The following is a 16,145-nucleotide window of genomic DNA, read 5'->3' on the forward strand; positions in this document are numbered from 1 at the left end:
GACCGCCCTCATCGCAGCCACCGACGACATCCGAGCCCTTCTCGACAACGGGGAAACAGCGGCACTCATCCTCCTGGACCTTTCCGCCGCGTTCGACACTGTCTGCCACCGCACCCTAGTCCAACGCCTCAGCAACACCGGCATCCAAGAGAAGGCACTGAAGTGGATAACCTCGTTCCTCGCTGGAAGAACACAGAGAGTCCGCCTCCCCCTGTTTCGTTCCGAGGCCACCGAAGTCATCTGTGGCGTCCCGCAAGGATCATCACTCAGCCCCACCCTCTTCAACGTCTACATGAGACCTCTCGCAGCCATCGCACGCCACCACAACCTCAACATCATCTCCTACGCCGACGACACCCAGCGGATCCTCTCCCTCACCAGAGACCCCGACACCGCCAGAACCAGCCTCCACAAAGGGATGAAAGACGTCGCCGAGTGGATGAAGAACAGCCGCCTGAAACTGAACTCAGACAAGACGGAAGTCCTCATCCTTGGGCCATCACCCTCCGCCTGGGACGACTCCTGGTGGCCCCCAGCCCTGGGCACCGCCCCAAAGCCAACAGACCACGCACGCAACCTGGGCTTCATCCTGGACTCCTCCCTCTCGATGACCAGACAGGTCAACGCCGTCTCCTCTTCATGCTTTCACACCCTCCGCATGCTCCGCAAGATCTTCCGATGGATCCCGATCGAAACCAGGAAGACGGTCACCCAGGCCCTCGTCACCAGCCGGCTGGACTACGTAAACACCCTCTACGCCGGAACCACAGCCAAGCTACAGAAAAGACTACAACGCAACCAGAACGCCTCCGCCCGACTCATCCTGGACATCCCTCGACGCAGCCACATCTCCGGCCACCTGAGGAACCTGCACTGGCTCCCCATCAACAAGAGGATCCCGTTCAGGCTCCTCACCCACGCACACAAGTCTCTCCACAACGTGGGCCCCAAGTACCTCAACGACCGCCTGACCTTCCAGACGCCCACCCGCCAGCTACGGTCCGCCAGCCTCGCCCTCGCCGCCGTACCACGCATCCGAAGAGCCACCGCCGGAGGCAGATCCTTCTCCTACCTGGCGGCCAAGACATGGAACTCCCTCCCCATCCTCCTTCGACTGACCCAGGACCACCTCGCCTTCAGGAGACAACTCAAGACATGGCTGTTCGAGCAGTAGCGCCCCCCCCCCTCCCCCAAGCGCCTTGAGACCCTTCCGGGTGAGTAGCGCGCTATACAAGTGTTATGACTGATTGATTGATTTCGTTGAACAAAACTTGGATCAGTCCCCACTACCAAACAAGTGGCAAGAAGTTTGGGAATTTCACTCAGTAGTAAATCAAAGATAAGATTGCAGCTGTGTGTGTAGCTCCTGTTGCAGTACCCTGCCTTTGCTTAGCAAGATCTTCAAATGGCTACTCCTGCATTGCAAGACAACGAATACTCAGGCTTTAACCATTAGCCGAGTGGAATGTGGCAAGTCGTTGTATGCCGGTGTAAAGGATTATCTATTGACCCGGCTCCAAGCAGGGGCGGATTGGCAAGGCGGGCATTCGGGAATGGGCCGAAGGGCCGGTGCCTCAGTGCCCTCTGTGGGCCGTTTTTTTCTCCCCTGTCCCAGTCCACAGAGAGTGGACTAGGAAAGGGGAGAAAAGAAAACGGCCCACGGAGGGCACGAGACAGACAGAGAAAATGAAAGCAGCCTCGCTGTGCGGCCGGACAGCGATTGTCAGCTGTGGCCTCTCCTTCACCCCTGCCCTGCCAAGCAATCAAGCTGAGGCTGGGCTGGGGAGGGGTGATTGTTTGCAAGAATTGGCCTCCCTGGGGGCCAGGTGTTTCTCAGGCCTTTGAGCCATTTTCACCTCGGCCCCCCAGGGGCCCATGCAGCCCAGAAACGGTGTTAGTCTTAGCACCTAGCCCACAGCCCTTCACATTCAGGGCATAGTGGACGAGGAAGAATGGGTCTTGCTGTGGGGGCCAAGTGATGTTTGGAATTTTTTTATTCTTTTTATTTATTTATGCAATTTTATATAGGGCGGACTTTACCCGAAGGTTTCAGAGCGCTTCACACAAGGAACAGCAATAATACATGAGGAGAAAAATTACAAGTGGACAAATTACAACAGCAAACGTTAAGTTACATGAATCAAAAGTGACAATAGTGAGCAACCAAAATACATGAGGTAGCAATTGGTTCATTACAGGAGGAAAAAGTGATATGTGTGCAGGTTACAAAAGCGTACAAAGTACAAGTAGAGGTATAGTACTGCAATAAATGGCAGACACTCCAGCACAAGAACAAACGTTACATAGGCAATGGTGGCACTTGTGCAAGTATCTAAAGCAAACAAAAATGAGAGGTAGCATACAGTGTGATACCAGAGAAAAGTGACGTGTGCAAGTTACAAAAGGGTACCATACACAGGTACAAGGGTAATACTACAGTAAATGGTAAACACTCAAACTGTCAGAACACACTGGGGAGGCACTTCCCATGCACCAGCTTCACCTCAGCCTCCCCCTGGCTACCTGGCTACCTTGGATGACCCAGAAAGCTGTGTTTTGTGCTCCCCTGCCAGGACATTTTCCCGAGGCCTGGAGGGCTGATTAATTTACTAATTGCAGGGGCCTTACCTCTGTTCATGTGCTCCTGAGCTGAAGGTCTGGGGAGGGCTAAGTAGGTTAGTAATAGCAGGGGCTTTGCTGCTTTTCAGGTGCTCCTGTGCTGGAGGGCTGGAATAATTTTGTGACAGAAAGGGGCCTTACTATTTTTTTTAGTTGCTCAGCATGTAGGCCATTGGCACCTTTGCCCTGTGTCCTGTGCAAGAACAGTATCCTCCCACTTTCATTCCTTGTCTGTGCAAATAGTGTTTCATGAAAGGGCACACCCCTTGAATGTGGGCCACGCCCCTTAAATATGGGCCACGCCTCTTGAATGTGGGCCACTTTTTTCGTCAGTGCTCGGGCCGAATTGTGATCCCAATCCGACCCTGGCTCCAAGCTATTGAAAACACTGATGCCAGAATATTGTTTTGTCTTCCCCCTGGTCTGCATCAGTTCTAATGTTGAAAAAGCTTCAGAAGCTCCCGATTCGACATGTACACAGAGCGCTTAACTCCAGAGCCCCCCGCCACCCCCCTCCCCCCCCAGCACATGCGCAGTAGAACTGACCAAGGAACTAAGGTCCTTTAGCCCTTGCTCAAGCACAACAGACCCTCCATGGTAGAAGGGAGGGGGGGGGGGGGGGGTCTCATTTAGATATTCAGCGGGCCGGTACTGGAACGAGCTTCCTGTTAAGATGCATACAAATTCGAACTATAAAAATTTCCCCCCAAATATTCAAAATCTGGTTATTTACAACAGGTACAGCATAGATCTTTCCTTCAGTTTGCTTCTCTGTATGCTTTTTGGGGTCCTATGTTAATTGGCAATTATTTTGCCTACTGCGCGGGGATAATCTGCAGGGAGTGAGTTGGTGCATTATTTAACTCTATTAATATAACATCAGGACTCCTTAAATCCATAACCAGTTTTTCTGAAGCCCATGTTTATAAAAGCCAAGACCCTGAAGCCCATGTTTACAAAAGCCAAGACTCTGAAGTCCATGTTTCTGATAATCAGGACTCATGACGTCCATAAATAGTACTCCTGAAGGTAATGTTTCTGATAACCAAGGCTCCTAAGTCAATGTTTTTGAAAACCAAGGCTCCCATGTCAATGTCCAATAATTTCCATAGGGCGCTGGTGAGTAAAAAAATGTGAGAAAGTTTCAAAATACCTATCCATGTCAAACATGACACATACTTCTGAAGAATGGGAGGGGCTCTATGCTTATATAAAGCATACACTTTAGGAAGCAGAGAATAAACAACAAGAAGACGGGGATCGAAGAAGAGAAAAGTCATTGATATATCTTAAATAAATTACATAATAAACTGCTCAATTAAAATAAATCTGTGTTACTCTGCCATTCGCCATGAAGGCATTAATCCTTCTTGCATCGATCATAGCTACGATTTTTGCAGAAGGTAAGAACTTCCAGGACGTACCCACAGGTAAAAACAATTTTGTTTTAATCAATTCTCTTTTAGGCTATTCATTTCTGTGTTGTATTTCAGAAGGTTCAACCGTCATTTCCTTCCATGTGTACAAAATGTCATAGCGAGAAAAGGCTACATACCATACAGTTCTAGACTGAAACGATTATAATCGATTTTTTCTTGTCCAAATGGCAAATAAAAACATCAAGGGCCATCCACGTCCATTATAGACAAAGACAACATTAATAATTGACCTTAGTTTGGGAGTTCCTGATTAAAATGTGCCCGTGCTATCTGCCAGTAGATTTATGACATGTTAATTAATTCCTGATCTAAAACAGATTACAAAATAAAGTTTAATTTTACCTTTTATTTTTCGGGACCGACGTAAATTAACGTGCCTTAGAGGCATAACAAATATTTCTAATCCCACTCATAAACATAGCCAGGGCATTTTTGACCATGCAGGTACCAAGTAGTTAATATTTAGACTTTTAGACTTTCTTTTTTCCTACCGCACGCCAAGGTAAAGTGATTTAATCTATAACATTTGAGACTCAGTTTACAGTGCCAAAACTGAACAGTTCCAGTTCTTCCTTATTCCAGGAACCTGTAGGTACCTTGTGCAAAACATACATTCTGCGATGTGTGTACCCCCTATGAAGTCCAGGTAGGAACCTCCCTGAAAACCACGGATAAACCGAGGTACAGCGCCCCCTTTCAGGGCTGGGTGGACTTGGATGAATCTTGTCCTGAAAACAGTAGTGTGGCATGCGGTTTTCTGGCAGTGCCAGTAAGTCAAGTCAAGTCAAGTCAGAGAATTTATATAGCGCACTACATACCCAGAGGGTCTCAAGGCGCTTAAGGAGGGGTGGGGAATCACTTGTCAAATATCCACGTTTTAAGTTGCTTTCTGAATGCTAGGTGGTTCTGGGTAAGGCGAAGGTAGGTGGGAAGTGAGTTCCAGGTTTTAGCTGCCAGGTAGGAGAAGGATCTACCTCCCATGGTGGTCTTGTTGATGCGAGGTACAGTGGCAAGGGCTTGGTTGGAAGATCGAAGCTGGCGGGAGGGGGCGTAGAAGGACAGTCGTGTGTTGAGGCATTCTGAGTGCTTTGTGTGCGTGGGTAAGGAGCCGGAAAGTGATACTCTTATTGACGGGAAGCCAGTGGAGGTTTTTCAGGTGACCAGAGATATGTTCTTTACGCGGGATGTCTAATATGAGCCTGGCAGAGGCGTTTTGGATTCGTTGGAGTTTTTTCTGGAGTTTAGCGGTAGTCCCGGCGTAGAGGGTGTTTCCATAGTCCAGTCGGCTCGTGACCAGAGCGTGGGTGACCGTTTTCCTAGTTTCGGTGGGGATCCAACGAAATGTTTTTTTGAGCGTGCGAAGAATGTTGAAGCAGGATGAGGAGACGGCGTTGACTTGTCTGTTCATTGAAAGTGAGGAATCCAGGATGACGCCCAGGTTCCGAGCGTGGTCTGTTGGGATGGGTGCTTTTCCAAGGGCCTCTGGCCACCAAGAGTCGTCCCATGCGGAGGGGGAGGTACCTAAGATGAGGACTTCTGTTTTATCTGAGTTAAGTTTCAGACGGCTGTGTTTCATCCATTCGGCTACTTCTTTCATTCCTTCGTGTAGGTTCGTTTTGGCGGTGCTAGGGTCATTGGTGAGTGATAGGATCAGTTGAGTGTCATCCGCGTAGGAGATGATGTTGAGGTTGTGTTGGCGGGCGATGGCCGCGAGGGGGCTCATGTATACGTTGAAAAGGGTGGGGCTGAGTGAGGATCCTTGTGGTACGCCGCAGATGACTTCAGTGGCCACTGACTTGAATGGTGGAAGGCGGACTCTCTGGGTTCTTCCGGTGAGGAACGAGGTGATCCATTCCAGTGCTTTTCCTTGGATTCCGATGTTTCTGAGGCGCTGTAGAAGGGTGCTATGGCAGACAGTGTCGAAGGCAGCGGAGAGGTCGAGGAGGATGAGGGCGACTGTGTCTCCATTGTCCAGTAGAGTTCGAATGTCGTCTGTTGCTGCGATGAGGGCGGTCTCAGTGCTGTGTTTTGCTCGGAAGCCGGACTGTGAGGAGTCGAGGGATTTGTTGGCTTCGAGGAAGGCGGCGAGCTGGTTGTTGACAGCTTTCTCGATGACTTTGGCCGGGAATGGAAGGAGCGAGATGGGGCGGTAATTTTTGAGTTCGGTGGGGTCCGCTGTGGGTTTTTTCAGAAGGGCGCTGAGTTCAGCGTGTTTCCAGCTTTCCGGGAAGGTGGCGGATTTGAAGGAGCAGTTGATGACGTCTTGGAGGTGCGGTGCTATGATGGAGTCTGCTTTGTTGAAGATGTGGTGAGGGCATGGGTCTGTGGGGGATCCTGAGTGGATGGAGTTCATCAGGCGGATGGTGTCCTCAGTGGAGATTGGGTTCCAGTCATTAGGGATGTTCGAGGGGGGTGGAGGTTCAGCAGATGGTTGGGTGGGTTGGTCATCGGGTTGGTTGTCGAAGCTGTTGTGGATGTCTGCAATTTTGTTGTGGAAGAATGAGGCTAGGGAGTCGCAGAGTGCTTGAGAGGGGGTGATGTCGTTAGAGTTGGCCGAGGGATTGGTAAATTCTTTGACGATGTTGAAAAGTTCCTTGCTGTTGTGGGCGTTGTTATCTAGTCGTTCCACGAAGGCGGTTTTCTTGGCTTTTCGGATCAGTTGGTGGTGTATGCGGGTGGCGTTTTTGAAGGCGTCCTTGGTGCTGGTGGTTGGGTCTTTTTTCCAGGCCTTCTCAAGGGAGCGGCAGAGTTTCTTGGATTTCTTAAGATCATCGTTGAACCATGATGCCTTCTTGCTGCCAAGTTTGCTTTGTCGTTTTTTCAGTGGTGCTAGGATGTCGGCGCTGTTGGAAAGCCATAGGGTGAGGTTGGTGGCGGCTTGGTCGGGGTTTGAGGAGTGGGCTGGGGGGTTTAGAAGAAGCGATGAGGAGATCTGGTCGATGGTGATTTTGTTCCAGTTTCTTTGCAGAGTAGGTTGGGGGTAGTTGTTGGGTTTGGGCTTGTTGTAGGTAAAGTGAACGCAGCTGTGGTCAGTCCAGAGGAGAGCCGTAGTGTGGCTGAAGGAGACATGATTGCTGGAGGTGAAGATAGGGTCGAGAGTGTGACCTGCGATGTGGGTGGGGGAAGTGACCAGTTGTTTAAGTCCGAGGTTGGCGAGGTTGTCCAGAAGGGTGGTGGAGTTGCGGTCGTTGTTCTTTTCAAGGTGAAAGTTGAGGTCTCCCAGAAGGATGTAATCTTTGGAGGGGAGGGCGTGTGGGGTGATGAAGTCCGTGATGTCCTCACTAAATTGTGCGCGGGGTCCTGGTGGCCTGTAAAGGAGGGTGCCTCTGAGTGTGGTCTTGGGGTCGATGTGGATCTGGAAGTGAAGGTGTTCAGAGTTGGCGAGATTGACGTCAGAGCTGGTTGAGATGTGGATGGATTTCTTATGGACGATAGCGATTCCTCCTCCTGTGTGGCCGGTACGGTCCTTGCGTATGATCTTATAATTTTCTGGGATGGCAATGCTGATGTCTGGGGCGGAGGAGGCGTTCATCCATGTTTCTGTAAGGAAGGCGACGTCCGGAGAGATGGTGTCTAGTAGATTCCATAGGTCAATGGCGTGCCTGTGGACCGATCGGGTGTTGAGCAAGATGCATTGTAGGTGGTTGGGGTCGGGAATCTGAGGTGTGATCGTAGCGGAGATGTTAACGGTGCCGATGAATCTGCAGGAGTAGCATGAGAAAGGGCCATGGGTGTGTCCAGGAGCGGCTTGGACGCAGTTGGGGGGACGGCCGGGGTTAAGGGCTAGGAGGGTGGAGGCATCGTAGGTAAAGCGGGAGGGCTGGGAAATGCGAGGGCCAGGGGGTCTGGCGCTGGGCGCGGTCCAGGCGCGGACGGGCGTAGACGGGCTTACCTTTGGCGCACCATCGGCGCGGATTGGGCGCGGTCGCTGCGCGTGAACGCTGCGCGCATAGGCTTCTGTCATATATGGATGAGGGGAGGGGCGAGGGAGGATCAGCTGGGAGGCGGGATCAGGTCGTAGGGGAAGGCTCCGAAGTACAACCACAACAACAACAAAATGGCGCGATGTTTAAATGGGGTCAGAGTCACAAACAGCGCGTATTCTACCTGCCCAGCGCACAACACTGTAAATAGTGACAAGCGGCAGCTAGAGGACTACAAGCGCGGTAATTAAATAAATTAAATTAAATGAAATCCCCTCTAGCGTTGAGTCGAGTGGCAGCTAGTGGAGTGCACAGCGCAATAGTTAATTGCTTCAACACAGGAGATCACAAGCGCGGTAATTAATTAATTAAATCCGCTTCTAGCGTTATCACAGGCAGCAGTAGCGAGAGGCACAGAACAGAGAAGCAGTTAGCAGTAACGATACCAAAGCAGCAATGCTCCTGGGCCCTGTGCATACCCTGAGCCCTGCTTCAGAACTTATTTTGGCAGTAGCGTTTAGGAATTGTGGGGGTGCAAAGGAGACAGTCTGGCAATATTTGCAGACTGAGGGGCTGAAGCGTGTTTACCCACAATAATTTTCCGGCAGTATCTGATTAGAATTAATGCTTCAGAAATTCAGTGCCCCCTGCTCCAGCTGCCTGGCGAGTCGTTAATATTCCTCAGCAATAGGGAGACCCAGTCCATCGCTAGTTCAGATGGCCACGGGCAGCCTATCGACCCTCTCGCTAGCTCTGATGGCCATTCACAGTCGATTGAGCCTCTCACTAGCTTTGATAGCCACATGTGACGATTGAGCCTCTTGCTAGCTCTGATGGTCACACGCAGCTTATTGAGCCTCTCGTTAGCTCTGATGGTCATACGCAGCCGATTGAGCCTCTCGATAGCTCTGATGGTCACACATAGCCAATTGAGCCTCTTGCTAGCAGCCTATCGACCCTCTCGCTAGCTCTGATGGCCATTCACAGTCGATTGAGCCTATCATAGCTTTGATAGCCGCATGTGCCGATTGAGCCTCTCGCTAGCTCTGATTGTCATACGCAGCCGCTTGAGCCTCTCGCTAGCTCTGATGGCCACACGTGCCAATTGAGCCTCTTGCTAGCTCTGATGGCCACACGTGCCAATTGAGCCTCTTGCTAGCTCGATGGCCACACATAGCCGATTGAGCCTCCCGCTAGCTGTGATGGCAACACGCAGTCTATTAAGCCTCTCGCTAGCTCTGATGGCCACACACAGCCTATTGAGCCTCTCGCTAGTTCTGATGGTCACACGCAGCCTATTGACCCTCTTGTTAGCTCTAATGGCCACACGCAGTCTATTGAGCCTCTTGCTAGCACGGATGATCATGTGCAGCCTATTGAACCTCTCACTAGCACTGAGGGCCTTACATGGCCGATTGAGCCTCTCGTTAACTCTGATGGGCACACTCAGCCTATTGAGCCTTTCTTGAACTAGGAGTCAGCAAAGACCAAGGAGGTCAGTGCGGGCCCTAGGATCAGACTTCCTGGATTGTTTTGGGAACACTGCAGCTGTTTTGGGTTGAATATAGACACAGGCAGTGAGTTGCTGAAGGTAGAGTGAAACAAATATGACACTGAAGAGGCAGAGGGGTTCCATACATAATGATATAGGCCAATGAACATATTTAAGGGAGCAGGGAGAGGAGGAGAGGTTGTATACTTAATGTTAAAGGGTGGTGAAATGAATAAAGGGATTAGAGAGAGGAGGAATTGTTGCATACATAATATAATAAATACTGTGCGCACTGGCAAGGTATAGGAATAGGCCATAGAAACAGTTTACTACGACGCACATCTCTCTGACGTCAGCCTCTTAATATCTCAAAATGGAATCCCCTCAAGCATATCAGGTGTGGGGCACAAGGCTGATGCCTAAAAATGGGCAGGGAACATAGCTACCTTCAACATCTAAAAAAACAAACTTCTACTTTCCTTGGCCCAAAGCCTAGTAACTCTCTTTTCATTATATCTAGAAGAGAGCGGAGAAATTCTGAGTCCGCGATGGGTGAACGAATACGACAAGCAACTGATTTTCACCTGCCCGGTTCAGGAATCAATTGACACAGTGATCAGGTACCACCAATGCATCACTATGTGTTCATTATGAATATAATTATTGACATTGCTGTAATGTGTAAGGCTATATACAGGCATTCTGTGTAATTCCTCCCATTATTGATGACCCTCGCCCCTATTTCTAGCATCTTTCCCAACATGTCCCACAAGACTTCTGCTCTCCCTCATCTCAAGAAACACAGGCCTAGATTTACTCATTTCTCATGCACCCAAATCTCCTGTGCTGTGTTTACCGAGCCATATGTACTAAGATTGACCTGCTGCTGCTGCCTGTTCCTGCAAGCCTGCATTGGTGCTCTAACTAGGCTGCCTTGCATGACTACAGCATTGCACCATGGTGCAGAAGCAAGAGTACACTGTCCAGCATGGGATATCTACAGAACAAAACCCCCCACTACAAATTCCTATGTCTAGACACGTTCCAAAGCACAAATGCAATGTGTTGGTTTTTGGAGCAATAAACACAGTTCCCTTTGTTAATACTTACTTTAAGTATGCATTCGTTTTTGACTCAGAAAAGTATCTTGCATCACTTTGCATTGGCGCAAGTCAAGATCAAACAATGGACTTCCCATCACCAGCTTAACTGTTGTACTGACTCAAAGTCACTGCTTTCACTTGTAAGCCATGGGTTTGAACCCTTATCTATGGGCACCTGGAAGATCTTAAGTTAACATTGTGTTTTGGTAGTTTCAAGACACACCGGGCTTTGCTTTTTCAACCGCTGTGTTCATTATGCAGGAACATCACAGTACCACATCCCTTTTTGCCTCTGAACACCGGACACCTCTGTGTTCCACGCATTTATTCGAGGAACATGCACAGTTGCCAGAAACACCAATTATAAGGTTTCCGACACTAGGATGGGTTGATTAATCATCTGTCCTGGGATTTATGAAAGCACCACTCTGTTAGAGACAAAGTGGGGATGACCTTCCCAGTGCCACCCCTCATAGTAACAAACAGACATATGTGCCACTTCATCAGTGATGAAGAATCTCCAGCATCACAAGATCCAAGCAAAGATGAAGCTTTAGCACTGTCATTGCCTGTCCCTCCACAGTGTAAGTACTGAACTTGATCTCACACCATGACCATGAGGAGGCACCGAGGAGGATGGGACTACACTGAGGAGAAGAGGAGGAGGTCAAGCATTTTCCACAACTTGCATCAACATAAATCACCCAGAGCCTGTAGTGATTTCAATTACCTGCACATTTGAGGAACGAATTCCCAGACACTTGCAGGGAAGAATGAAAACTCATCCCATTTTTTGCGTGAACCTACACCAACATAGGTCACCCGAATATTGAAGCATCAGATTTTTGGCCATCCTGTATTTCTGCCTTCCCAGGAGGTCTACATTAGAAGGGTTTGGCTTGTTGCCTCCTCTGCAGCAGCAGAACCTTAAAGCACAAATGACAGACCATGGCAAAGGTATGTTCAAAGCCAACCAAGATGAGAAGCCGTCTTGTGCTAGCTGGACAATCAGAAAAATCCTAGGACCAATCATTATCCTCAGGAGGGGTGGCAAATTGCAGTCAACTGGTCCACGATAGCGTATTGCCACTGGCAATACGCAATCGTGGACCAGATGACTCATCCTCACACAAAAAAACAAATTGATGTACTGATGCAACATCAGGATTATCAGCAAGAGTATGAACAAGGTTCACGTAACTTTGAAGCAGAGAATCAGCCTTGGGGGAGCCATTGCCTCGAGCTACCTCTCCCTGCTCCTTTGCAGGCCAGTATAAGAACAAACTATGTGACAATTTCAAGGTTAGCGACTTGATTTGGCATGAGAAACAGCAGTGAGCAGCAAGCATGGAAGTTGGCAGGCAGTACTCTGGAGTTCATGGTTGCCAGTTGACAGAAAGTGAACGTAAGGACAGTTCTTTGATTCCATTTGTGTGGGCGGTGCATGAGGCCATAAAATGCCCTTGTTCGATTGTGAATAAGGTTGGCCAGGACCAAGAATTCTCGGTACACCAGTGCATCAAAAACTGATGCTCACAGATGGGAGTGTAGTCATAATGAAATTCCCAGATGAACTCCAGAAAGCTGAGGGAATCAAGAGAAGGATCTAAGCCAGGAGGAAAACCTGAAAGAATTAATTAATTGTGGAGAAGCCTGCATGGGGTATCTGGTGACACTGTGCACCCCTTATGACAGCATTTTATTCAATCTGGATTTCCAAGTGCCTACCCCTATTGGTGAGATCTAAAGTATTCCATCACCCCTTTCCAGGAAGACTTCTTCATCACAGTGCTGACACCAACTCCTTCATTTTCTCTCCATTCTTTTGCTGTGATACACAATTGAATTTTGAGACTTTTGAATTTGTTTCTCATGACCAAATTTGCTAAACATGTTTGGCCCCATTACTCATAGTGGTATGTGGGAAAAAAATGAATCTTGGGGCTTAGCCTAAACAAAGATGGCACTGGTCGCATAGGCTGAGCACTCTACCCTGGCTGCCTGAATGAAAGCTTTTTGAAGGCCCATAGAGGAGATCCTTGAATAATACACAGCTGCTGACATGGCAGGAGGTGCATAGTGGACATAGCTGAGACAGCTGTAGTGCTCATCTTCAATAGGGACAGACCAGTGCTGGAAGAAGGGCTATGGAGCAAAAACAGCATGAGAGAGGCGCGTTGCAACTTCAACGCAATGGCAGGGCACAGCAAAAAAGTGAGTACAGACAGGTACCAGGATTGGTAAGTAGGTTCTACAGGCTCGAAAGGAGCCAACAAAAATTCCACTCATCCTTCCATTGCACGAGAGACAATAAACCTGGCAACAAGGTGCTAACCCACCCTCCCCCCCCCCCCCAGAATTAAGTGAGGCACACTGAAAGGAAGAGACCTGATCCTTAGGGGCACTGGGTGGCGGAGTGACTTATAGAAGACTCATGACTGACCATTTTAATCTTTTCCACACATTCAGCAGCAGCTAGGCCCAGACAGAGGATATAAAAGTGAGCCCATTGGTGATGTGTTGAGATTAGGGAGCATGAACCTGTGGAGAACCCCCTCAGTGGCGAGCTGGAAAGTACCAAACAGCCCTAGCATCTAAAAGACGCACCAACTCATGTAATCATTAGAGCACAGAGAACACGAGACTTTGTGCCATGGATGTAACCGCGAATGTTGAGGGTTCTATGCAGGAGCTGTCCAAGGTAAAGTAGTGTCCCACAAAGTAGAAAAGTAGTGAGAAGGATTGAAAAGAGTTCAACTACCTCATTCTTATGTTACTATGCATAACTTCACACAATAACAGGGGCAATGGGGGCATTTTGATGCATAGGAGGACTGGCCCAACCAGATATGAAAATGTTTGCTGGATTTATTCCTTTGATAAAAGCAATATAGGTCTTCTAAGAGGTACCCTTTACGCTTAGTTCACCCCAACCAGATATGATTTCCTAGTGGGACAAACAGGAGGTCCTACATCTAGCCATATACACACACCATGAAGTGTTCACTAATTTAAATACATTTTTAAGTGTGTTTATTTTTGCATACAGTCCTACATTTTGAACCTAAATACTTGTTCACTGTAATGAGCACCACCTCAATAGAAAACCTTGTATAGTACAGTCACAGAATAGTAGTGACTTACAAATGTTTAATTCTCATATTATAGTTGCATGTTATTAGTAGCTACTGTCAAGGAGGAGCTTGAAATTCACCAAGGTGTAATTTTCTTTATAGTGATCATCACGGTATGCACAAGGACCGCGTGTGGGATTTCACCTGCAAGAAAACGTTCAGTGCAACACCATCATGTCAATGGAGTCCCTATGTGAACGAGTTTGATAAGGAGCTCACCTACTCGTGTCCTTTTGGATCCGCCGTCAGTGGTTTTGATAGCTATCATGAAAACTGGTATGAGGACAGGAGGTAATGCCACCCAAAGAGTGGAAAGCAACTACTGGCAGCCAACCTGGCTATGATAAGAAATGTTGCATCAAACCACATCCACCAATCTACTGCCACATGAAACCTCTTCACAATGACAGCCTCTGTAAAACAAGCTGTTCCACTGACCATTACCATTCCAAACCAAGCATAAAACTACTGCCCTGTGAAACTTACTATTCACATACACCTTTAGCACTCAAAATCAAAGCATTGCCACCAACCAACAGCTAAGGACCCACACTAACCACAGGCACACTAAACTTCTCTCCTCTTCTTTAAAAGCCTTACCTACAACAAACATGCTTATTCCTATGAATCCACTGCCACATAAAAACAACTATCCTCTGTGCCACCCAGCACTACACTAAACCCATCTTTGCTTGCCTGCCCAGGCTCATCCATTCCCACTGTCCCATTGCAGGGAACGTTCCCACGGGGATGACAGATTCCCCTCTAAACCTAGACCAACCAATCTAGTAGATTGATTTATGATAATGGCATAAATGAAAACAAAATAAGCATGATGGTTGTCGGGTAATCTTGCATTTCTACCCTATTTTATCTCAAAATTACCTCCATTGATATTAAGTATCAAAATAATCTTTGTCTATAACTCCAACAATATCCTTAATGTATTATTTAGTCCCAAACATTCCTCACAAAATGAGATCAGTCAATTGCTTGGCTGTACTCCAATCGCTTCTGACATCATACACTAACTGTATCACTTAGGGCCTGATTTAGATATTGGCGGACGGGTTACTCCTTTACAACGGTGATGGATATCCCATCCGCTGAAATATATTTCCCATATGATATTAAGGGATTTATATTTCGGCAACCCGGATATCCGTCGCAGTTGTGACAGAGTATCATATCCGCCAAAATCTGAATCAGGCCCTTAACCTATTGTTAATTAACCTGCTTGGCTCTGTCGCACTTTTTTCTTAAAGCTACTTTTAAGTATCCTTCGCTACGTCTTCTCGCCCTTATCATGACCCCTTGCCAAGCGTTAAAATTCCCTAATAATTCCCCGCCACAGTTCACATCTTTTGCCACATTGTTTCCTAGGTGGAAGATTTACTGCTGCTCTCAGAACTCCAACATAGACCATGATTGCCAGTGGACTGATTATGTCAATGACTTTGCTGCATATATGAGATGGCAAGTGCCCACTGGAAGATACATTGTGGGAGTCTCTAGTTACCACGAAAACCACAAAGAGTAAGTCCTCGCTTCATCAGATTCAGCATTTTGTTGTTGCTGCTGTTACGACCATAACGTTTTTTTTGTCTGCATGGTGATATAAGCAAGCTGAATACATTATTTGATCATACCGTTTACACACTCCACTAACCCATTGACCCTGGGACAAAAGAAGGCCATTTTAAAGTGTTGTATGCGCATCTTAGTAAGGAACTCTTCCATTTCATCTAAAGTAACTTGTACCACATTATCTGTAATAAGGGTATTGGGTATACCATCCATCATAAATGTGTCTTTCAGGAGTTCAATGAGATCATGTGTTGTGATATTGTTTAAAACTGGCAATCCACTAGTACGAGCATAGACGTTCCTGCCCACACGGAGTGTTTGAATGGACCAAATATATCTAGGGAAAGTTTGTCCCACGGTCTAAGGGGTACTTCCACCTGGAACAAAGGTGGCCTTCTTGTATGTTTGCTCTTATCACTCATTGCACACTCCTTGACCTTGTTTTACACTATATCGCCCATACCTGAGAACCACTAGGTACCCCTAGCCTTGAAATTTGTAATGCTCCTCCCCAAATACCTCTTGTGGGCCAATTCAGCTATCCTATCCTAGAGTTCCTATGGGGTTCAATTCTGTCACTTCTTATTACAATGTCAGTGTTTATACTCAATTCATGCTGTTCCTCCCATAAGTTCTTGATTTCTGCCTGCAATTTGTTAGGTTTTGCTGGCCAACCGTGGCCAATTGTATTTTTTTACCTACTTCAGGGTCAAATCATTCTCTGTGCTTTTTCCCCTAATCCCTTTTTGTTTTTAAATGGCTGGAATAGTAACTAATGTAAAAGGATCGTCAGTACTGTCCTCCTGCCCCTCTCCCCCTTTCATGGTAGTCTGGAATGGCAGTCAACA

At 47.7% G+C, this 16,145-nt stretch overlaps 1 protein-coding gene across 2 annotated transcripts in view; it reads left to right on the forward strand.

Moving 5' to 3' along the window:
* Positions 1-3,873: 3,873 nt before the first annotated feature.
* Positions 3,874-16,145, forward strand: part of LOC147734764 (hemagglutinin/amebocyte aggregation factor-like) — a 34,092-nt gene continuing 21,820 nt past the window's right edge. The window contains exons 1-4 of one of the 2 annotated variants that reach the window (XM_086953630.1): positions 3,874-4,022; positions 9,994-10,093; positions 13,813-14,001; positions 15,094-15,246. In XM_086953630.1, coding sequence (XP_086809756.1) covers positions 3,971-4,022; positions 9,994-10,093; positions 13,813-14,001; positions 15,094-15,246 — 494 coding nt within the window. In that variant the 5' untranslated portion in view covers positions 3,874-3,970. The remainder of the gene's footprint in view (positions 4,023-9,993; positions 10,094-13,812; positions 14,002-15,093; positions 15,247-16,145) is intronic. The other variant, XM_086953631.1, reaches the window with a different exon arrangement.

This window comes from Lissotriton vulgaris, chromosome 1_2 (assembly GCF_964263255.1).
Source record: "Lissotriton vulgaris chromosome 1_2, aLisVul1.2, whole genome shotgun sequence".
NCBI classification, from domain to species: domain Eukaryota; kingdom Metazoa; phylum Chordata; class Amphibia; order Caudata; family Salamandridae; genus Lissotriton; species Lissotriton vulgaris.